The 24111-nt window shown below is 41.1% G+C and overlaps 1 protein-coding gene across 6 annotated transcripts in view; it reads right to left on the bottom strand.

The window, feature by feature from the left end:
- FGGY (FGGY carbohydrate kinase domain containing) overlaps window positions 1-24111 on the bottom strand; it is a 383752-nt gene that overhangs the window by 337138 nt on the left and 22503 nt on the right. For all 6 annotated transcript variants that reach the window (XM_024571119.3, XM_045204327.3, XM_045204325.2 and 3 more), the window contains exons 3-4: window positions 12989-13100; window positions 6232-6383 (exon numbers count right to left, since the gene is read on the bottom strand). In XM_024571119.3, coding sequence (XP_024426887.2) covers window positions 6232-6383; window positions 12989-13100 — 264 coding nt within the window. The remainder of the gene's footprint in view (window positions 1-6231; window positions 6384-12988; window positions 13101-24111) is intronic.

The raw sequence follows: 24111 nt of genomic DNA, 5'->3' as shown, positions 1-24111 counted from the left end.
AAAGCTCAGAGTATCCTCATTTTATAACTAAGTGCTCTGAGACTCAGAGAAGTTGATTTGGCTTGTCTAAGGTCCCGAAACTGTAAATGGTGGAGGAAGATTTAAATGTGAGCCTGTTTGGCTTCAAACCCTCTATTTGTTTTTATGACAGAGCCACCTTGCATCTCCATAAGTTCCTCCACATCTTGTATTAGCTCTACAATCTCTGTAGATTAGTTGCTACAATCGGATGAATGTAGGTGAACCATGTTGGATCTACATATGAAATTTGAAGCCAGAGTAACTAACAGAGAAAGACTATAGTTTCTACCATATTGCCATTTTGAAAAATTGATGTACTTCATAGAAAGAGAATTCTCATAAGAGAATAGATGTTACTATAGCATCAAGAAGAACGAAAAATTAAGGCAAGACAAGCCTCTAAAAATGATCTGAGGCAAGCCTCTCATTTTACAGAAGGGATTCAAACCAGGCTTTCCTGACCTACTATTTTCATCTCTTTCCTTGTTGTTTTCTTTTCGATAGGTCTTACTGCAAAGCACTCAGCTGACACCTTCCACAGCTAGAAGAAGTTATCAAATCACCTCTCTAGGCATCCAAGCTCCGAGGTCCCTCCAAAGAATCTATACATACAGGAAAAGGCACATTAGAACCATTCAGAGAATAGTTTATTCATTCTTCCTACATGTTATAGGGAACAGAAGCAGAGAGGCATGGACTGGGGAGATGGGAGGGGCAGATATACAGTACTTCCAAACCCATCAACAAAACCTTCCAATGTTCCAGCCAGTTGGTTCCGGACCTTTGGAATAAAAAATGAAAATCTCAAACTATAAAATGCTTAGCTTTCTGCTTTGCTGACAATGGCAAAAATAGGAAATGAGTCAAAAGACCATTGGAATATCTCCATGCAGCCTCTACAAGCCAGTTAATTATCTTCCATTAACACTGAGCTGTCAGGATTGGCATCAGCCTGTTAACTTCCTTGACCTTCCTCAGTCTGCACCTTGTTACCCCACCATGTTTCATGTTTGTAAAGATAGGAGACTCCAGCTGCTCCAGCCTGACGGAACTTAATTTACATTTGGCCTTCATTAAGAGGAGAGTGAGAATCATTGAGACCAAATGGAAAAGCCAGACTGCTGGGGGTTATGAAAAATTCAAATGGCATTTTTCCTTTTATCTGACAATTCTTATTAAGGAGACATACATCAACCTGAAGCACATAAACCTTAAATATAAAGGGTATGATTAAAATTCCATATTGCAGGACTAGGACCTGAGTGACTTTGCCCAAGAGCTATGGTGCTTCTAGTATGTGACTTCTGTCTCCTGGGAAGTCTGAACTCTTAACTCTGCCTGGCTCCCTCTGACACCTGATTGCAGGCTAAGGACAAGAAGCACACGGATGGCAGCACTACCAAAGTGAGTGCCCAGCTCTGGCTCCTCCATCTGGCTCACCCCTCACAGCCAATCAGTCTCACTCTCCTGCCGATATTATCCCCTAAGGCAGGGGTGTCAAACTCATTTTCACTGGGGGCCACATCAGCTTCTCAGTTGCCTTCAAAGGGCCGAATGTAATTTTAGGACTGAATAAATGTAACTACTCCTTACCAGTTAAGCGAGAGCTCATTGCTGCCGCAGGGTAGAAACAAGGCGCTGGGCCAGATAAAACAAGGTGGAAGGCCGGATTTGGCCCTTGGGCCTTGTGTTTGCCACCTGCGCCCTAAAGATTTCTGGAACCCATCTCCTCTCCATCCCCTAGGGCCTAATTTAGGTGTCATTACTTATCATCTGGAGTATTGCAACAGTCCCTTATTGGGCCACTCTATTCAAAAAAATAGGTATTGAGTACCTCTAAGTGCCAGGTATTTGATTAGGAGTAGGTACACAGCAAAGAACAAAATGGATATAATCTCCATCCTGCTGTGGGTTACAATGGTTGGAGAGGGCAAGCATCATACAAATCATGATTTGAAATCATTTGACATATGATTACAATTTATGAAAAATTAAGAGTGCAAAGACAGGAGACTTATTTATTTGAGGGTCAGGGAAGGCTTTTTTAAGGAAGTGACGATAAAGCTGGGAGCTAAATGATGAGTCAGAATCAGTGGTGAGTAGAGGGAATAAAGTTCTGAGGCAGAAGGCACAACATCCCTTCGTCAAGACCAGGGGTCAGCAAATGTTTTCTCTAATGGTCCAGAGAGTAACTATTCTCAGCTTTGCAGGCCATACAGTCTCTGTCTCCAGATCTTACTGCAAAGCACTCAACTGACACCTTCCACAGCTAGAAGAAGTTATCAAATCACCTCTCTAGGCATCCAAGCTCCCAGGTCCCTCCAAAGAATCTACACATACAGGAAAAGGCACATTAGAACCATTCAGAGAAGCGTTTACTGATTTTTCCAACATGTTATAGGGAACAGAAGCAGAGAGGCATGGACTGGGGAGATGGGAGGGGCAGATATATGGTACTTCCAAACCCATCAACAAAACCGGTTTGACTTAGCTCTGCCACCATAATGCAAAAGCGGCCACAGATGATGCATAAATGAATGAGAGTGGCTGTGTTCCAATAAAACTTTACTTATGGCCACTAAAATTTTAATTTCATATAACTTCCACAAGTCACAAAATGTTACTCTTCTTTTAATTCTTATTCAACCATTTGATAATGTAAAAGCCATCCTTAGCTCCCAGGATATCCAAAAACAGGCAGTAGGCCATATTGGGCCCCTGGGCCAAGCCCCAGTCAAGATTCTGAAGTACTAAGAACTGGGTGTGTTTGAGGCACCCTGAGGGGATCCCTGTGGATGCCCTGGAGTGAGCAAGGTGAGGAACACACAGTAAGCACAAAGAAGGAGGCAAAATGACCTAAGATACCATCTTCTGGGCAATGTCACAAATTTCGGAACTCATCCTAGAAGCAAAGGCAACCAAGTGCTATAATGAAGGAAGAAAATAAGTTCTTCCCCCAACATACACATTTTCTCACCCCTTGGCTAAAAAACATCAACCAACCTCTATCACCAAATAAGTCCTTAATAAACTGAGCCCTGACCTCATTTCATGCTATACTCCGGGAAGGCAGCATCCTAGGCTCATATCCTGGGACCCACTTATGTTACCATAAATGAACTATAGTGTCTCTCTCTCTCTGTCTCTCTCTCTCTCTCTCTCACCCTTCCTGTCTTCTCTATTAGGCAAAATCTCCACTCATATCTTGAGGCTCATCTCAGCTCCTCCAGGAAGTAAATTATTTTCTCAGAAAGCACTTTGCCTATTCCTGCATCACAGTGCTTAGCACACCTCCCCATGGCTCCTTTCATGTCTCTTCCCTCCACCACTCCCTCCTTATGTGCCCCCACCATTATCCCCATGGCCTCTCTGCCAATGGAGGGAAAGACTGAGTCCTCTTTATGCCCATGTCCCCAATGCCTACCACATCACTGGCTCATAGCAGGACCTCGGTTAAAATCTGGCAAATTAAGGAACGAATAAAGAGCAAACGACAGCCCGATGAACCCAGCACACAGAGTCTCATGGTCAGACACTGAATGTACAGTTGGATAGCTCTACAGAACCTGTCTGACTTACCTGTGCCTCAGTCTCCCATGACCCCACTAAAAACAAGGTACCATTTACTGATTCTCCACAGCCTTTAGCACCGAAAGTGGTTTCATAAGTCTCCAGGACAGCACCATCTGCAACACCTGGGAGCTTGTTAGAAATGCAAATTTTCACTCCCTACCCCAGGGCTACTAAATCAGAATCTGCAATTAACAAGATCTCCATGTGATTTATTTACACATTAAAGTTTGAGAACCACTATAAGCCAGCCTGGCCAGGCCTTTAAGAAGATGCTAAAACTGATTTGAGAAATAGCTTTGATTTTCAATTTGCAATCACAGCTAAACCAAAGGGAATCTCAGCAAGGATTTCTGTGCATGCTTACCAAAGAAATACAAAAAATTTAATTTTTTTTCCAATGGATTTAAGGCTCAACCTTCAGGTAGTTAAATACAGAATGAAGCAGTATTTAGAGCCTTATTCAGAAAATTCTGAAATGGAATTGGTTAGACAGATGGATGGACAGATGGATGGATGGTCTTTGAAAGTCACAATCAGGGCCATGCAATCCAGAACTTTATTTTCTATGGGTTTTATTAAGTGCATTTTGAGCTCAGGTGCACTATGGTACGTATCCTGAGAGGTCTGTGTTGAACGTATATTTAGATGTGGATACACAGCCCAGAGCTGGCCATGAAGTAGGTGTTCCATAAGGCCCTGACGGTGCACCAATGACCACCTGCCTGGTTCTCCTCACTTAATTCAGTACAAACTATTCCTTACCTGTGGCTAAGGAGGGTGTTAGATCCAACCTGTTTGTTCTCTTGCACCATGTTTAGGCAGGCTTGAAGAAACCACTGCCCTCTGTCCTGGCCCTACCCTGAGTAGCATCCATACACAGGGGTTTTAGTACTGTGTGACCTGATTGGGTGAGTTGGGTTTGGAGCCCAGTAGACTTGGATTTAAGTTCTGGCTCTACCATCTGTTTGGGAAAGGCATTTAACCCTCCATCTCAGCCCCAGTCTCCCATGTTCTCCTCCAGGCACAGCTCGTTAGGAGATTAAATCATGTGATGCCCACAGAACACACAGCAGAGTGTGGGGGCAGAGAAGGGCCGCTCTATATCCCGATTTGTATTCCAGCATATGTTTGGATCAGGTTTTCAAATGGTATAGATGGAAAACATGATGTCTGGGATGAGAACTGCTCTGCCCACAGTCACACAATGTGCTGTTAGCAGAGACAAATCAGGATCCTGAAACCCCAACTCCTAAAACACCCTATGTTTTTGAACTGTAGTAACTATAAAAGCCTTTCTAAAAATTAAAACTCTTGGAACAGCTATATATACAAAACAGATAACAAGCCAAGCCTGCTCAGATTATTGACACCCTTTTTGCTTATCTCCCTTCTTCCCCATGGGAAGAATGGCAATCCAGGGGCCCCTTCTCAGCACCCTTAAACTCCCCCCATGCCCATATACATTTCCCATACAGCCACCAAATAAATCATGCCAGGTCATACTTATTAGATGGAGTCTCTCCTCATCAGACCACCTAGGGGTTTTCTAGTCTAAGGTTCCCAGAGGACCTGAACCTTCTCACACATCCAGCTCCAACGGGAACCCTTAAGCTGACATCACCACTCTCCACACTTCATAAAGGATCCTAACATCTGGAAGTCGGAACCACCTGCAAGTGCTTTGACCAGAGATCACCGTATCAGTCAAGGACATGGAAATTCAAGTTCAAGGGAGATAAGAAAGGAATACCCTAAAATGTCACCAAGGCCAGAGATTAAGCACCTGGGACTGTAAGTGTGTAGAGAAAGAAGGTTCTGGTCAGGAGATCTGGATTATAATCCCAGCTCTGCCACTTCCTAACTGGAATGGTAATTAACCTCTCTGAACTTCAGCAGAGTACTAGATATTAAGAGAACCAATTTCGGAGTCAGCCATTCTGGGGTTCAAATCCTGGCTCTGTCACATCCTTACTATGTCACTTTGGGTGAGTTGGTTAATCTCTACTAGCTTTAGTTTTCTTCTCTATAAACCACATGCCAAAAAAGTAAAAGAAACCCTTCTTCATTAGATTGCTGTTAAGATTCTAAGTGATCACCGGGGTTAAGCACTTATCACACACCTTGCATGAGTTACACATATGAAAACAGGATTGATTTAACTGCAACCTAATCAATAAAATGGGATCAACCTTCCTCAGAGAGCTGCTGGGAAAAATCGAACATAATGGACTTTAACAGGGTGTCTGGTCCAGACAGATCCACAGTGAATGGAATCCTCCACTATTATAGCTGACCCTTGGACAACACAGGTTTGAACTGCACAGGTCCACCTACATGCAGAATTTTTCAATAAATACGTACAGTACTATAAATGTATTTTCTCTTCTTTATAGCTTTCTTAATAACATTTCCTTTTATCTAGCTTACTTTATCATAAGAATACAGTATATAATACTTATGACATATAATGTATGTGCTAACCAATTGTTTATGTTATCAGTACGGCTTCCAGTCAACAGTAGGCTATTAGTATTTACGTTCTGAGAGACTTGAAAGTTATACGCATATGTGGGGTGCTGGCACCATTGTTCTTGGGTCAACTGGATTAATATCCTCTCCCCAACTCTATGCACTCACCTCCTTTAGCCACAGAAGCTTTGGGGCCTGCATTTCCACAGACATCACACCCCCAACGTACTGCAGGACGCTGTGCTGGGTTTCATTGATCCTGTGCACCTGACTGACTGCTCGGTGGTCCAGCCACATGATGATGTTTCGGTGGGAATCCCCTAGAAGAAACGACAAAGACAGGTGTGCGTGGTGCTCTCCCTTCTGGGGGCTTACCAGCACCTCTGTGCTCCCCTCTTCCTTCCCCACCAGAGAATCACCCTTTTCTCCCCTAAGCTCCAAGGGCCCTTCTTTTGTCTCAGTAACTTGTTTCCTGAGCCCATTTCTTCTACCGCTCACTTCTTCTACCTCCGTGACTTTCTAAATGAAGTTTCTCTTATAGTTTGAGAAAATAAAAAGAAACGTGTACATTATCCTTCTAATTCAAGGGCAATTGTGGATTCCCAAGGGCAAAGAGCTACTCACCTTTTATAATTTCAACCATCAACAAGAAGCAAGTGAACACTCTACCAAAACCTTGGATTTCCCTCTGAGAGATGTGTTCTTTCACTATAGACCCCAAGGTTAAACCTCTACACTAACACCAGTCAAGACTTCCCAACAAATTATATTATCATTCATTCTCTCTCAACTTCTTTCCTTCTTTTCCTATCCCTTCTGTTCCAGAAACACTTTTCTGGGCATATATTCAGGAAAATAGCCTGTGAAATAAACCTAAAACAATACTCTGGTTGTTTATGATCTGTCTCCTTAAAACATGGACAAATATTTCAACAGTATTAATACACCTATACAATGGCTTTGCTCTGTTTATATTCAACCTTCTTCTAGTCATTTTAATTAAAATCAGTTAATTTAAGATTTTTCCCTCTCTCAGATGTTTTTTGTGGTGGAGTGAGCAACACACAAGTTTGGGAATCAAGCAGACCTAATGGGAATGCTTACTCGGTTATAAGCAGAGATGTACTGAAAAACTTTTTAAGCTTTTCTTAGCCTCAGTATCCTCATCTATAAATTGGGGATAACAATACCTAATAGAATATAAGGATTAATAATGTGCATAAAGAATATGGCAAGTACGTATCACATAGTAGACCCTCAGGAGGAATGAATTACAAGGAATAGAATGTAAAGCCAACTGGAAAAGGAGCATAGGTACTGCCCCTCACATCCTACATTTACCATCCTGCACCACACAGTAGTGACCATCCCTTTCTCCTGTCCCCAGCCTCTGTTAATTCATCATCACTGATGGGCAAGCCAGTCAGTACTCTTGACAGACCCCTATTTCCTCAAATGGCAAAATGCCAAGAACAGCAATAAATATGACTGGGAAATAAGAAAGACAGATAAAAGGGAACCCAAGAGTAACTGAGCCGGGCACTTGCACATGATTTTAGTTAATGACAGAAGGATTGTAGCAACTACATCTGTGACTTTGCCAATAGCAAATATTCATAAAGGTCTGTATGTCTTGAGAGTGTGTGTGTGTGTACCGAGCCCTGTTAAACATTTTACACATACGATCCCATTTAATTCCCAAAACAATCCTCTGATTTAGGTCGCTTTCAATGGCAAGCTGACGCGGAAGTTGAACACGTGCCTACTATCGCCCAGCTGGGAAAAGCATGAAGTGTGCTTTGAAAACAGATCTGTGCAGAGAAACGATAAATAAATTGGTAAAACAAATAAACTGGAGTTTATCGACATGAGTATATATCGACATGAGTAATGACACCAGCTGGGACATTTTTAAACATGATATATATACACTATTTGTTGTTGTGGGTACAGACATATGTGGCAAAAGCACAGGAACAACATGTTTGTGAACCCCAACCATGGCAGAATGGCCACCTGCGGGGCAGAGGGGTGCAGGACGGAGAAGGCATGGCTGAAGTTTCAAGCAGTTCTTTCTTTTATATATTAAAAAAGGGGGACTTGAGGCAAATATGGCAAAATTTCAGCTGTCTACCCTTCGTGGTGGATACATAGGAAGCTGTTATTTATTTTTAATATATTTGAAAAAGGAATTTTTAAACTTTAAAAAAAAAGGTCAATCTAACAAAATATGTGAACTAGGTCATCACCACCATGAGGAGACCAGGATTCAGTCACTGGGTTGCCTGCCTGGAAAGATTTCAGGTCCCACAAAAGCTCCTCCTGAGAGAGTAACATTTTGAAAGTAAGAGAAAGTACATCAGACCTTCCACAGGTACACCTCAGACTTGGCTCTAACAGCTGAGTTACTCTACTGCATAACAGAATTGCTTAAAGGTCTGGTCCCCAGTCCTGGCTGCACACAGAACACCGAAATAGCTTCAGAAATACTGCTCTCCACATCCCCTTCCAGATCTGTCAGCGAATCAGAATGCTGCAGTGTGAATTGCAGACATTCACACAGACATGCACGTGTGGATTTTCTGGAGAACAATATCAGCATTGCTTGTTAAATATTGTATAGGATGTATCTGCAGCTGCTTGAAGACAAAAATACCTGTTGCTAAGATTGCAACCACAAAGAACCAATGAGCTAGCACTGCCTCCACATGAAAGACTCTCAACACGCAGTCAGAGCGACACTGAGAACTGTGCAGACTCGCGTGCTTTATTGTGCTTATTATAATTATTAATTTTTAGACAAAACTGGCAAGGTCACTTTTTTTCAGTTCTCGTGGAACACCACAAATAAATGACTACTGAAAATTTGTTTAGTCTTTTATTGAGCATCTACGACACTCCAGGCATAGTGCTGGGATACCAAGAAGAATGTGCCACAGTCCCTGCCCTTATAAAGGATGTGGCTGAATGAACAAAAGGGGTCTATATGGTATGCCAACTGCCAGAATTACCAGACAGGAGAGCACAGAGGCGGAGGAGCACAGGGAATGTGCTTGTTAGCTGGGTCTGAGGATGCACAGAGAGCTTCCAAGAGGCAGAAAGGCTTTAATTGCGTTCTAAAAATGGTCACTGGTTAGCCAGGTACACAAGTGAGGAAGGAGGCTCTATACAAACTGAGCACAGTCCCAAGAAGATGTCATATTTTAAGAGAATTGGAGGCAATTTGGTAGAGCAGACTTTGGGTTACATCAGGCATACCCCGTTTAACTGTACTTGGCCTTACTGCACCTGGCATATATTGCCTTTTCACACATAAAAGGTAAGACCCTCCACCAGCAAAAAGATTATAACTCACTGAAGGCTCAGATAATGGTTAGTATTTTTTAGCAATAAAGTACTTTTAATTAAGGTACATACATTGGGTTTTTTCGACATTTATGCTAGTGCACACTTAACAGACTACAGTATGGAGTAACTGTAACTTTAATATGCAGTGGAAAATTCACATGACTCACTTTATTGGGATATTCACTCTATTGCAAAGGTCTAGGACCAAACCTGCAATAGTGCCAAGGTATGCCTGTAGTCAGTTTACCTACGGGCAGATTATTTACCCATGTATTCATTGAATTAGTATTTTGAACACCTCATAGGAAGTGTTCCAGGCATACTTGAGGAGGAAAAAATTACTACTATGAATCAGTAAAAACATCTAAGTATTGGGTGTCTGCTGCAGAGCAGCCTAGGTAGTTACCTCCTTCCCTGGCGCCTTGGTTGCCCTCCCTCCCGAGAGCTCTGGTAGCTGGGCTGACCCTCCCACAGCTACGCTTTCAGCTGGATGCTGCTGAGAGAGGAAGCAGGCAGCGTGGCGCCGCTGTCCAACCCATGGGCTGCTCTGGTCTTCAAAGCAGGAAAGATCAAACAAGAAAGGCCTCACAATGAGACTATTTCATCATATAGCAATGATTAGTGTTCTTAAACTATTGTACTTAAAACATATTTGGGCTTGGGGTTTTTGGTGTTTTTGTTGTCATTTGGGGGTCTTTTGGGGGGGTGGTTAATATCTAAAGATGATAACAGTTTTTCCCCTTAGGTAGGTTTGGTTTCAACAGCGAGGGTTAATTTCCTGACTCCACACCCTGCTCCTCATGATTACTGCAGGTAACCAATCAAGTGGTGGTCACTGCCATGTGGGTAGCAGCAGTCTTTAAAGAACCTTTAAGCCACCTTTAAAATTCTAATTTTATTTTCTAACACAGGATAATCTATTTCAGATAAAATCTAACCTTAATAGAAGCTGTTGAAAGGCAACAAACGGGTGAGGGGCAGCTGAATGCATTTGATGAATGGGTACATCTTAACCTTTTAGGGGAAATAAAATTATTTCAACACTTATAATTAGGGTTGCAACCTAGCTACCCTTTTAATAGAAGGCCTGCTAACAGGAGGCAATTCTACCTACAATGAGAAAAAAGATGGCATCCAGAGAGGTCACATTATCTAAGCAGATATAACAAGAACTGCTCATCTGCCGTTTCAGCGTCCTCGTTCCTGATAGTTTAACTGTCTGTTCATCTGCGCCCAGTGATTCTCCAATACTAGAATTACTGCGGGAAGTTCAAAAGTGCTGCTGCCCTACCCTCACCCTAAGCCAACTGAATACAAATTTGGGAAGTAAGGCTCATGAATTGATTCTAACTTATAGCCAGAGTTTAAAAACAAACAAACAAACACATACAAACATGTACTTTTTAGCAGATTAGAAGGTATAGAGTCCTTGAAATTTAGGGCTTTTAACATCCAAAATCCCACCCCAAATGAGAATTCCTTCCTCAGCATCCCTAACAGACTATCACCTGAACTCTACTTAAAGAAAGCTAGCCCTGACTAGTGTGACTCAGTGGGTTTGGAGTCACACCACAACCCAAAAAGTCATGGGTTCGATTCCCAGTCAGGGCACATGCCTAGGTTGTGGCCCAGGTCCCCAGCTGGGGGCATGTGAGAGGCAACTGATCAATGTCTCTCTGGCACACTGAAGTTTCTCTCCCTTTCTTTCTCCCTCCCTCCCCCTCTGTCTGAAAATAAATAAATAAAATATTTTTTAAAAGTTTAAATAACAACGAAAAATATTTTATTTATTTATTTTTAGAGAGAGGGGAAGGGAGGGAGGAAGAGAGGGAGAGAAACATCAATGTGCAGTTGCGTCTTGTGCACCCCACACCAGGGTACCTGGCGCACAGCCCAGGCATGTGCCCTGACTGGGAATCGAACTAGTGACCCCTTGGTTCACAGGCTGGTGCTCAGTCCACTGAGCCACACCAGTCAGTGCTAAATACATAAAATCTTTTTTAAAAAGCCAGTAAGGGAAGTGCTGACAGTCTCCTAACATGGCCAGCTCCCTGTCTGGACACATCTCATAACTGGAGAGTGCCTGCTGCTACAGGGCTGAGGTCTACTGGTTCTGCCTCCTCCTTTGGTCTCTGCTTCAGAATAATGCCAACTGAACCAGTAAAAGTCAGCGAGAACAAGGACCATTCACAGTCATCTTTGAAGCGCTAGCACTTAATAACAGGGCTTGGCACAAAGTAGGCACTAATAAATATAGCAAAAAGGAGAAAAGCGTGTGTGTATGTGTGTGTAAAAAGGCCATCACTACTCCTGGGTAGTAATGATGGCCACTAGCCATGCATCCATTTGCATCCTTTTTTCAGCACACATGATCTATAAAAATCATCGTTCTACACATTAGGTCCATATAAGTGAATAGGACACAGTCTCTTAACTTGAGAAATTCATAATTCGATAGAACAAACTTTTCTGAGCATTCAATTCAGGTGCCAGGCTCTCAATTCCCACGGCAAAGCTATTGTTTCATTGTTCCAACTCTTTCAGAGGAAAAAACTGAGACATGCAGAGGTTCAGTGTCACTACTCAGCAGTAGCAGAACTGCAGGATCTGCCTGACGCCAATTCCTGGGTGTCCCAGTGTGCCCCAGGATCCACAGCCACCACTTAAGATGCTGCTACAGGACTGGCCACTACTTAGGTTCATAAACGTAATCTAGCCCAAAATATGTTTGTAACGGCTGTCTTGGCAGCAACTGACTGACAACACCTAGAGTCTCATTCCTTTGGATTCAATTTCCAATACACCATAATCTCCACCATTCCCAAATGTTTCTGCTCGTTAAAAGTGAAGTAGTATCAGTTGAAGTTTATCATCTTGTATTACCTACCTGACCAATGTAGACTTCTGGGTTTCAACCTCAGGACTAGCAAATACTGACTGAAATTCCCCAAAAGGGATACATCCTCAACCCACTGTGAAAAATTTCTGACGGTGAACCCAAGTGGCATTTTACATGTGTGCAGTCACAAGAACTGTAGTCACAACTGTCTATTAGAACAACATCACTAAGTGGGAATGTCCTTTGGTCTGGCTATTGAAAATAGAGAGGCCTTCTGTTCCCACTTTCTGTGTGATACCTGGTCCTATCTGCCTTGTTCTATTTCCCTTAAATGGACTTGGCTCACCCACTCCAATGAATCTGGTATAGGAGCTTCATAGGCAAAGCAACTGCAGACACTGATACTCCCTTCCTAAAAGAACCCCAGACCACTTGTCTGTTTCAAGGCTACCCACTCTGAGCTAATGACCCCCTGTCCTTCCTTCATCAAGCTCTCCACTGTGGCTTTTGTTCTTTATGGAGCCATGTCTGTCCCTAAGCCAGGCCCCTGACACCACCCCACTCCTACCAACTGCTCTCCAAGCTTCTAACCTCTGGGACAGGATTTCTGGCCTCCACGCTCCCCTTCAGTGGTAAGAGACCGGGGACCTCATATCCTACTTGGCTGTTTGGTTTGATCAGCCAAGTCTGCCCCAGCCAGTCCCCCACTACCATAGAAAAAGAGAGGAAGGGTCCTACCTTCATGGTTTACTGGTAAAGGACGAAACTGCTTATCCAGAACAACCAGAGAACACGTGGCATCAAATCCAAGCCCTCGGATTTGGTTTGAATCGATCCCTTCCACAACTTTCTGTTTCAAAAACAAACAAAAACATAAATTAGGATGCAAGGCTCTTAAAAGAATGAAAACAAGTTATGACTACAGGGAAATGAATGACAGAAAAGGCATTTACAACATAAAACAGATAAAAGTTCAGTATCAGAAGATCCTATAAATTAATAAGGGAAAAACAACCAATCTAACTAAAAATTAAGCAAAGGACATAACATGTCACTTCATAAAATAAAAAGAAATAGTCAAAGAACATATAGAAAGATTCCTGACTCTACTACAATTCAATAAAATAGAAACTATACCAAATAAAAATATACCAGTTTTTGCCTTTCATCTCAACAAAAATGTAAAAGATTAATAGTATATCATAGTGGCAAGATATGGAGAAGTGGACCTCCCAATTTAGTACAAATTTTGAAGAATAATTTTATAGTATTTGTTAAAATGTAAGACAGGCATTACTTTTGGTCCAGCAATCCCACTTCTGGGAATCTATCTTAGCAAATCATTAGCACAAGCAAAGCAAGTTCTCTGTAGACAAAGGTTAACTGCAGCACTGCCTAAGAATATATTTAAAGTTTAGAAAAACTATTTTCTATTAAACAGATTATGGCACATCTGTAAAATGAAATGTAACTATTAAAAAGAAAGAAGTAGAGAAGCAATTTCTGGGCATGGTGGTATGAATAGATCAGCAAATCCACTTAGCAAAATATAAGTAGAAAACTGGAAAATATCATCAAAAACAACCATTTGGAGGGCTATAGAAATTGACCAAAGCCACAAGACAAATTGAGAAGCATTCATTCTTGAAAAATCAAAATCGTACTTAAAGTATTCCCACAAAAAATTTTTTAAAAAACTCTAGGACCAGATGGCTTCATGGAGAAATTAAACCAAGAAAAAAAATTATATATATATATTTTTTCATATATATGTATATATGAAAAAACTTGTTCGAGACTAGTTAAAGAGGAACCATTTTCCAACACATTTTACAGTCAGTATTATCCTGATATCGAGCCAAAAAAAAAAAAGACATCAAAAAAAAAAAAGACACTCTAGGCCAATAACTGTAATGAACATAGCTATAAAAATACTTAACAAAATATTAAGAAATCAATCTTGCAACATATTAAACAGCATTATACACCATGACCATATGATACCCCAGGAATACAAGGGTAGTTTAATATCCATAAATCAATTAATGTATTAAGCATAATAAAGCACAAGTAAATACCAAATGATCATCTCAACAGATGCAGAAAAAGAAAAAAGAACCCAAAACACTCGATAAACCAGGAAAGAAAGAAACTTCCAAAACCTGATAAAGAGCATCTGTAGGAACCTGCAGCTAGTATCACACTTCACAGCATGGCAAAATGAGTTCCCCCTAATATAAAAGCAACAGTACTCTCTTTCATCACTTCTATCAGTCTTGCAGTAGCGGTTCTAGCCAATACAGTGAGGCAAGAAAAAGAAACTTAAAACAAATGAACAAAAAAAGTGAAAAGTGTGTTATTTTTCAGATGACATGATCTCATGTGCAGAAAATCCTAAGGAATCTACAGAAAAAAAAATTTAAAAGCTACTAGAACTAATAAGCAAGCTTAGGAAGACCACAAAACACAAGACTAACATATAAAAATCAGTGGTATTTCTATATAATAACAACTAAGTTATCAAAATTGAAATGAAGAAAACAATTCCATTCACAATAGCATCAAAAAAAATAAAATACTTAGGGATAAATTTATTAAAAGAAGTCCAAGACCTATATACCCTACAAACTATAAAACACTGCTACAAAAAAACCTAAAAATTGGAGAAATATGGGGGATATTCATGAAATGGAAAATTCAACATTGTTAAAACAGTATTCTCAAATTAGTCTACAAATTCTACATAACCCCTACCTATTAATATCACAGCGATTAGTTTTTAATTTTTATTATATTTTTTCCATTACCATTTATCCCCCTTATCTCCCTCCCCTCCCACATCACCACACTATTGTCCATGTCCATGAGTCCTTTTTTCTTTTTGATTGATCCCCCGCCCCCGCAGCTGCCATCCTGCTCTCTAGGAGTCTGTCTCTATTTTGCTTGTTAGTTCAGTTTGTTCATTAGATTCCACATATGAGTGAAATCATATGGTATTTGTCTTTCTCTGACTGGCCTATTTCACTTAGTATAATGCTGTCCAGGTCCATCCATGCTGTCACAAAGTATAACTATGGAACATTTACACAATGGAATACTACTCAGGTGTAAAAATCCAGCAGATTGTTTTAGAAATTGACAAACTACTCTTAACACTTACATAAAAATGTAAAGGACATAAATGAGCCTAAACATTTATGAAAAGAAAAAACAAAATTAGAGAACTTATGCTACCTGATTTCAAAACTTATTAGAAAACTATCATTTCTAAGTCAGTATGGTATAGACATAAGGATAAATTTATAGATCATTTATAACAATATAAGAAATAAACCCCAAACTTTATGGTCAATTGTTACTGGATAAAGGAGTCAAGACAATTCAATGGGGGAAAAAGATAGTCTGTTTGACAATGGTGGTAGAACAACTAAATACCCATATACAAAAAAAAAAAAAGACTTACTCATTCCATATACAAAAACTAATTCAAAATGTATCATATCCCTAAGTGTAAGAATTGAAACTATAAAATGTAGAAGAAAACATAGGAGAAAATCTTTTTTGACCATGGGTTTGACAAAAAATTTCTTAAAATGTAAAATTCATTTTAAAATTTGATAAATTTGACTTCACTAAAACTTTAAAATTTTGCTCTTCAAAAGACCTTAAGAAAATGAGAAGATAAGCCTCAGACTGGGAGTATACAAGGGGGAACCCCCCCAAAAAATGGAATTATCTTCTGGAGGGCAGGCCCCTTGTAGTACAGGCTTCCCCCATTAGGTGAGTGTTGTAGGAACCCATCTATATCAGTGTACCCGCTGGGGTGTTGTGAGAGGCTGCGTTCAGCTTCAGTGAATTTTTTTTTTTAACATTCTTTCAATGTGTTTGCCCATTTCATGATGAGTGACTCATGAGCACACCTGTCCACACCATGCTGAGTGTTCAACAGTTTTTGAACAAAAACAGCATGACCCCTGTACCCCACCCTCCCTATTTACCTGATCTCTTCTTCCTAAGCGATTTTTTTTTTCATTTCCCTGATGAAAAAAGTCCTCAAAGGGAAACATTTTGTGGGTATGGAAGAGGTAAAACAAAAAAACAGTTGAAGCACTAAAGGGAATCAAAATTGATGTGTTCAAATCCTGTTTCAAGCAATGGAAAAACATCTCAATAGGTGTATTGCATCAAATGGAGAGTACTTTGAAGGTGGCTGAAGTTTAAATATGTAAGAATACACAATTTTTATAAATAAATTCTGGTTTTGGGGGGGTCTCCCCTCATATATTTGTGAACCATACATCTGATGGTAGACTTGTATACAGAACTCGTATAACCCAATAATAAGAGGACAAACAATTCAATTATGAAATGGGTAGAAGATTTGGCTACAAACTTCACCAAATGGCCAGTAAGCACAAGAAAATATGCTAACATCATTTGTGATTAAAGAAATAAAACTTAAAATTACAATGAGATACTGTTACATACCTACTAGACTGGCTATAATAAACAAAATTGACAATATCAGGTGTTAGAAAATTACAGAGAAAGTGGAACCCTTATACGCTGCTGGTAGAAATGTAAAATCCAGCCACTTTAAATGAAAAGTTTGGCAGCTTTTTTAAGCATAACTGACCACACAAGCCAACAATTTCATAGCTAGATATTTACCTGAGAAAAATAAAAACATGCCAACACAAAGACTTCTATGTGTACATTCATAGCAGCATTACTCATAATACCCCCAAAATGTTAACAAATCAAATATCCATCATGATTTAACCAAATGGTTAGACAAGGTATGGTATATCCATACAATGGAATAGTACTCAGCAAGAAAAAAAAGCAAAAACTACTCATATGCACAACAACATACAATGAACCTTGGAAACATCATGCTAAGTGAAAGAAGTCAGGCACAAAAGAATGCACTTTGTATGAATCTATATATACACAATTTCTGAAAAAGTAACTATTCATATAGACAGCAGATAAGGAGTCATCTATGGACTACGGACTGACAGGCACAACGAACTTTTTGGGATAACAGAAGTGTTCTAACACTGGATTGTGGTGATGATTTCACAACTGTGTAAATTTAATTAAAAAATCACTAAATTATACATTTAAAATGGATAGATTTTATGGTAGGTAAAGTATGCCTCAGGCTCTTAAATAATTTTTTAAAAGTTGAGCTATAAAAAATGAAATGGAAAGAGATCCACGAAATATTAGTAAAATAAAAAACAAAAACAAAAAAGAATATACAACACATTGTTAATAGTAGTTGCCTTTGAGAGCAGAAATGCCAGTTGGAGGAGATACAAAATCTTTCATTTCATTATGTAATTTTTAAAGGTATAGAGTAATATAGGTTTATTGGTTACTGTTAGTTTTTATTTTTGTTTCTATGGTTTTCTTTTTTGAAAAAAGCATGAGTAACCATAATCATTAATGTTTCCCATTTCCCATTAACTTCAAACATGACAATAACCTTTTAAATCCCACAAAAGAGTTCAACCAACCCAAAGAGTCCATCCCCATATAAAATACGTAATTCTCCTTTCTTCCTGTTTTGAAATGTCAGACTTATAACCTAGGATTCTATTTTTCACTATGTAACGTGTTCCTCACATAAGACCTATACACAATTATAGATTTTCACAAAGAAAAGCAATTTTTCAAATAATAATACAGTAAATAATAAAATGCTACCATATAAAAACACCTACTATGTGCCAGGTACTAATTTACATACATTATCTTATTTAATCTTTACAAAGCCCTCTGAAGATACACTTAATATTTCCATTTCATAAAGAATAAGTGGAGGGTTGAGGCTGGGAGCTGGGAGCAAGTCTCCAGAGATTGAGTCACTCAAACTTGCTCCCATCCCAGAGCCAGGAGGTGGCAGAGCCAGAGTTCAAACTCTGAGCCTGTGCTCCTTCTATTCCACCACACTGCCACCTCTGTCATCAGAGATTTCCTTGCTGCCCAAGAAATTCACCCTGTGAGGAGGGCACGTGCTCCAGGGGAGAATATTTACTAGTGACCCATGTGTGACTGCTGGCAGTACCTTTGCCCTCAGCACCAGGTGAATGCCCTGTATGCCTTTGCTACACTGATCGATCTTAACTACAAGAGCATGAGGACCAAACCCAATTCCCTGTCAGGCAGCATGGCCTCATGACAACAAGTCACAAACACCTGGTTTCAAAACCGAGCTCTGCCACTTTGGCTACGTGTGACTGGGGGCAGGTCACACAGTCCCAGCCAATCTAATCACACTCTCGCTTTACTGGACCACATCTCTATAGCACTTACAGGCACGGCTGCCTCTGTCTGCAATGCCCTTCCATCTTGGCTTGGAAGTCTCTGGATAACGGTTAAGATGAGCGGTGTTGGGTGCAGTCTGAGTGTGAAACCTGGCTCTGCCATTTACCAGGCCTATGACTTTGGGAAGCCAGGAAAACAGCTTCCTTGGTTGTACAAAGCTATTACTTACACCAATGTCTCCTAATGATGTTATGAGAATGCAGCAAAGTAAGTTGTGATTAGCCCAACATCTGGCATTCAGAACATAATAAGTAGCGGCTATTATTAGAATAAATTAGCTGCCTCATATCTTCTTTGAATTTGTGAGATGGAAATCAATGAATTAACAAGCCAGCCCTAACTTCGACCTGCCATGTGGCCGGCCCTATTGGCCTCTGTGCCCAAAGGGTGCAGGCCCGACCCGGGCAAGCCCATCCGTCACAGGCCTGCAGTTGGTCAAAGGAGGCACTGGGTGACAAAACGTGGAAGACTCGATCAACTCAATACTGCAAGGCAGCTTTGGAATAGAAATGAACATGGAATATGGTATCAAAAGAGCCACTTCTGGTTCCAAGTCCACCACTTGTGAGTCAGTTTAATCCTACACTAATCTCATTACATTTCTGAGCCTCAGTTTCCTCAGAGTGAGAGATAATCTCCCAGGTGAGCCTCAAAGGAGCCAATTGGTTTGAAAGTGCTTTGGAACCAGTAAACCTTTACAGGAAATAAATGTAAAGGATGGAAAACCCCCTCAATGCCTTATCAACTGACTGTTCAGTAAAATCTTTTTTATGTATAAAGCACAGCATGCTCTCTGTATCACGTAAGCGCATATAAAAATGATAGGCAAAGGGATAGTGATCAAAAAGATTGGACATCCTCAAATCTTCCTAAGAATTTTGGTAGGAGTAACCTTCTAGTAGAAGCAAAGAAAATACTCTCTTCAATCTATTTTATAAATCCCCTTTGACAAGTTCCATATTCTACTCATGGTCTATCAGTCACAAAGGTTCAGTATCCCCATCTCTAAAATAGAAACCTATCACAAGGAACTGGAAGAATAACCGTGACGTGCATTGAAACCTTATTTGTTTGGCAGCCACGATTATCTCCCCAGTGTTATATGGAAATGCTTTATGATAGTGCTTATCCATGAGTAGGACCACCCCGTTCCACAATCCCCACCTCCATCGACAGCATCCCAGAACCAGGGCTGTCAGGGTCACACTACCCAGAGGGCCCCTGGGACTTGACCTGCTGACCCAAGATTCTTTTTTATACTCTTATTAATGGGAGAAGAAAGCAGTCTAGTAAACTCGCCCCAACGACTTGGCATTGAGGGAATTTCTCTGGCTAGAGAGAAAGCACAGTGCTCTTCTAAAGAATTTCCAGAGAAGGAGATTTCTGAAACTTCATTTGGTAACCTGGTCCATGTCTAGCAACTGTCAACTCGTAGCTATGGGGCAGCAAACAAATATTTGGGGAAGAGGTTGTGCATTGCTTTGTTCTGACTGTGGGAATCAGTTCAATCCTGCATATGTTTTAAATCAGCAGGCTCGACCATATTGGGTGGAGAGACAGGGATTTCAGAACTAAGAACTGGAAGGTCAGAAGTATACCTGGTTTTATCTTTAGCTCGATTTAGAGATAGGGTCAAAGCCTGGGGCCTCACAGACAGAATCCAGCTTGCAATAGAGTTCTGTGCAACTGGTCCTGTGTTCTTTTAAATCTTGATATGAATGCCTCTGTCAGTTCTGGGGGCATGTATGGGGTTATGCAATCCCTGGATCCCTCAGGTCCATCTCTCCCTGTTGCCTACACAATTCAATTACTCACTCATTCAATCAGTCAGCAAATATAATCAAGCCCCATCTAAGGTCAGGCTGTGAACTCTTCTGGGTATTGGGAAACAATGGAAAGCAAAAAACTTTTTGTAATTCCTTGCTCTTTTGGAGATATTTTAGTAGGGATAGATAACAGCTAATAAACCAAATCAATGCTACAGTGTATGCATAGTAAACAAGAAAGTGACAAGTCGGGGAATCAGGAACGCTGGAGGAAGAAGAGGCACTTGCTGAAAAGGTGAGATTTGAGGAAACACTTGAAGGACCTGAGGAGCTGACCTTATGAAAGTCTGGAAAAGGTGCTCCAGGAAGGAAAATAGCCAGTGCAAAGGCCCAGAGACTTCATTGCTTGGGATCAGCAAGGAAGCTAATATGGCTTGTGTGGGGTGTCTGCTACCTGTAAGGCCCCTGGAGGCACTCAATTTTACAAAATCTCCTCCAGTGACTGGTAAAATGAATAAAGCCAATCCTGGACCATTACCTGCACAGCATCCCTGCTTAGGTGTGGTGATGTCCCTTGAAGGTAAGGTGGGGAAACATAGGCCAAATACTTCCTTCTATGTCAGTGCCACCAACATTCTTCCAAGACGAGAAACTCTGAAACTGCCTCTACCTCATTCCTCTCCACTGTCACCGAATCTCAATCTTGTCCCTCCTATTTATTCCTCTGCCACATGCTGATCCAGCCGTTCATCACTGAACAGATATTACTAAGTACCTGTCTACGCCAGCATGAAGGACACAGGCTGAACAAGACAGACATAGTCCCAGGCCTCCCAGAGCTAAAGTTCAAAGGAATCTCAGCCTCCGGAACTTCATCAGAAGACTCATGCTGCCTCTAACTGGCATCCTTGAATTTAGCTTCTGTTTCCTGCAAGCCATCTTGAATCTGTTGCTGGTCACTCTGAAACTTAGGATGATTCTAGAAAAGCTCCCCATTGGCCTCAGAACCAGCTACCCAGGTGTGCCCCTACCATCAATTCTAGTCTCCCTTCTTCCTCCTATTGGGAACCACCTGCTCTGGCCAGGGCTGGCCCCTTAATATTACCATCTCGGCACTTCTGTCCATGGAGAGCTCCTAAGAGCTCTCCAGAGTCCCCTGTAGCCCTATATCCTTCCTCAAACTTTCTCCCCTGACTGGGAGTAAGTAGGTCCCAATCTCTTTAACCATCCATTCTTTTTCCACTTCCTGAGTCTACTGCAGATATCTGAGCTATCTGCTTTCAGGCTCATCACCTATTTTCTGGGTGACTTAGGGAAAGTCACTTAAGTCTCTGGATATCAGTTTTTCTTTTGAAAGGTAAAATGGGAATAACAACCCCTTCCCTACCCACTTTGCATGACAATCAAGTGGATATGGATGTGGGTTAGGGGGACGGGTGAAAAAGGTGAAAGGGACTAAGAAGTACAAATTGCCAGTTTTGAAACAGTCACAGGGATGTAAGCACAGCATAGGGAATATAGCCAATAATACTGTAAGAACTACCTGGGGTCGGAGGGGTAGTGGACTTACCAGGGTGAGCACTTTGTAAGGTATATGAATGTCTAATAACTATGTTGTACACCTGAAACTAATAAAATGTTGCATGTCAACTGTTAATTGAAAAATAAATTTTAAATACATGGTTTAACATTTTTAAAAAATGGATACATGCTTTGTAAACCACACAGATTCAATGAATATAAGAGGTTAACAGTATTGCTCAACCCCACATGAGGTACTCCCTGTACTGCTCTCTCTCCCTTCAACTACTATTCACGTAGCCAGGGCAACTTAAAACAAAACCATGTTTCATTAGCTTCGTAGGTGGTGGCTTTTCCACGTAACTGAACTATATTTCATCCTTAGGGGCAGAAAACTTACACAAGTTCTCCTATAAACATTCCAATGCTTCGCAAAGAGCACAGCATGCATGATACCTCCAGTTCATATTCTTCCTCCTAATGCAAGTTGGTACTAATCACACACAAACTTGCAAAGTTCTCGCCCTGTCGGTGATTGAGATTTGTGACTCCAGAAAACATTGTAAGCCCTTAAAGTCAGGAACAGTGTGCATGTTTATGACTTACATGTTGCCATAGAACTTTTTAGATGTGTGGGTGCTGACCCAATATAAACCTGCCCATTTTAGGGGCGTGGAGAAGAACAGAGAAGAGGACTTGGAGCCATCTCACTCCAGGTCTAGTCCTGTCTCTAATACCAGGTAGTCTCACAGCCTCGGGATCTTCATGTGTCAAACGAGAAGAATGGCAGTCTGTCTCACAGAGTTACTGTTACAAATAAGATGAGGAATGCCAGAATGCTTTTTAATTGTCTGTCATTAACTCAAGCACCATGTGCTGGGCACCAACTCCGTGCCAGGCAATGTGTTAGATGCTAGGGGTACAAGGACAGTTCTCTCTGAGAGCTCAGCTCATGGTTTAAAAGGAACCCACAAGTCACAACTTAAATGCACTCTGATAAGGGCCAGGTAATGATCCATGAGAAGATGGTGGGCTCTCGGGCCACAGAGAGGGGCTTCTCACCCTCTCTTTCCTCGGAGGTTGGCAAGGGAGGACAGAGACTCTCAGGAGTCACCAAAGAAGGCTCCCAGCAAGACCTAATACATCAGCTAACAGGGGTGTCCAACCTTTTGGCATCTCTGGGCCACGCTGGAAAAAGAGTCATCTTGGGCCACACATTAAATATACAAACACTAACGAAAACTGATGAGCAAAAAAAAAAAAGGTTTTAGGTAAATTTACGATTTTCTGTTGGGCCGCATTCGTAGCCATCCTGGGCCTCATGCGGCCCACAGGCTGCGGGTGGGACACCCCTGCCAAGACACCAAGGAGGTGTGCAGGTCAACAGGGTGAGAGAAGAACGTTGCACACCATGAAAACAGCAAAGACATTTCATTCATTCATAAACTGAACAAATGTGAATTGAGTTTATTACAAGCAAGGAACTCTGAGGAACTACAGGTAAACAAGGTAAGACCCCCTGCTCAGAGGACATGCATTTTCCACACGAGCAGACAGCCAGGCACTTGTGATTCAATATAGTTAAGACAACGATCACGGTAAGCTCAATGTTCTCCACAGAGTGAGTGGCAGATTCAAAAAACTTCACGTAGTTTAATATGATTTCCAAGCAAGGTACGAGGAGGCTGGAAAGAAGGGCAAAAGCAGAGCAAGAGGGTGGGAAGGGGTCGGGGCATATCTGTTATGTGACCTCGGGCTAGTTACTTAACCTCATCAAAGCTCATCTCTTCCAGCTCCAAAGAGAGAATAATAAAAACTCCATCAAGAAGTCATCACTCAGATAAAACAAAGTGATGGCTGTGAAGTGCTCGGCATAATACCTGGAACATAATTAGTGCCCAAGCAAAGTCCGCTGCCATTACCAGCAGCAGCAGCAGCATCATATTGACTTTTACTGTTCTTGTTGTTGTTAAACTGACTACAGGGAACACCAAGTGAATGACTTCGGGGAAAGGACGTAGTACAACTGCTCTCAAGCTCTTAACTTTCCAGTGTCCTTGAGGAAGAAGAGACAGGTCAAAACGTATTCCACTGCCTTTGCCCTAGCTCAGTACTTCTCAAAATCTTATACAGAAAGAACTCTAACCAGAAAGGGAGTGGGAATATTCCTATGAGGTGCCTCCCTAATAGACTTTGACTTTTAAATATATTCTGTCTTTGAAATCCATTCCCTTCATT

Source organism: Desmodus rotundus, chromosome 3 (assembly GCF_022682495.2).
Source record: "Desmodus rotundus isolate HL8 chromosome 3, HLdesRot8A.1, whole genome shotgun sequence".
NCBI lineage: Eukaryota > Metazoa > Chordata > Mammalia > Chiroptera > Phyllostomidae > Desmodus > Desmodus rotundus.
The sequence above is the reverse complement of the archived record's forward strand: the minus strand, read 5'-3'. Positions and strand labels throughout refer to the sequence as shown.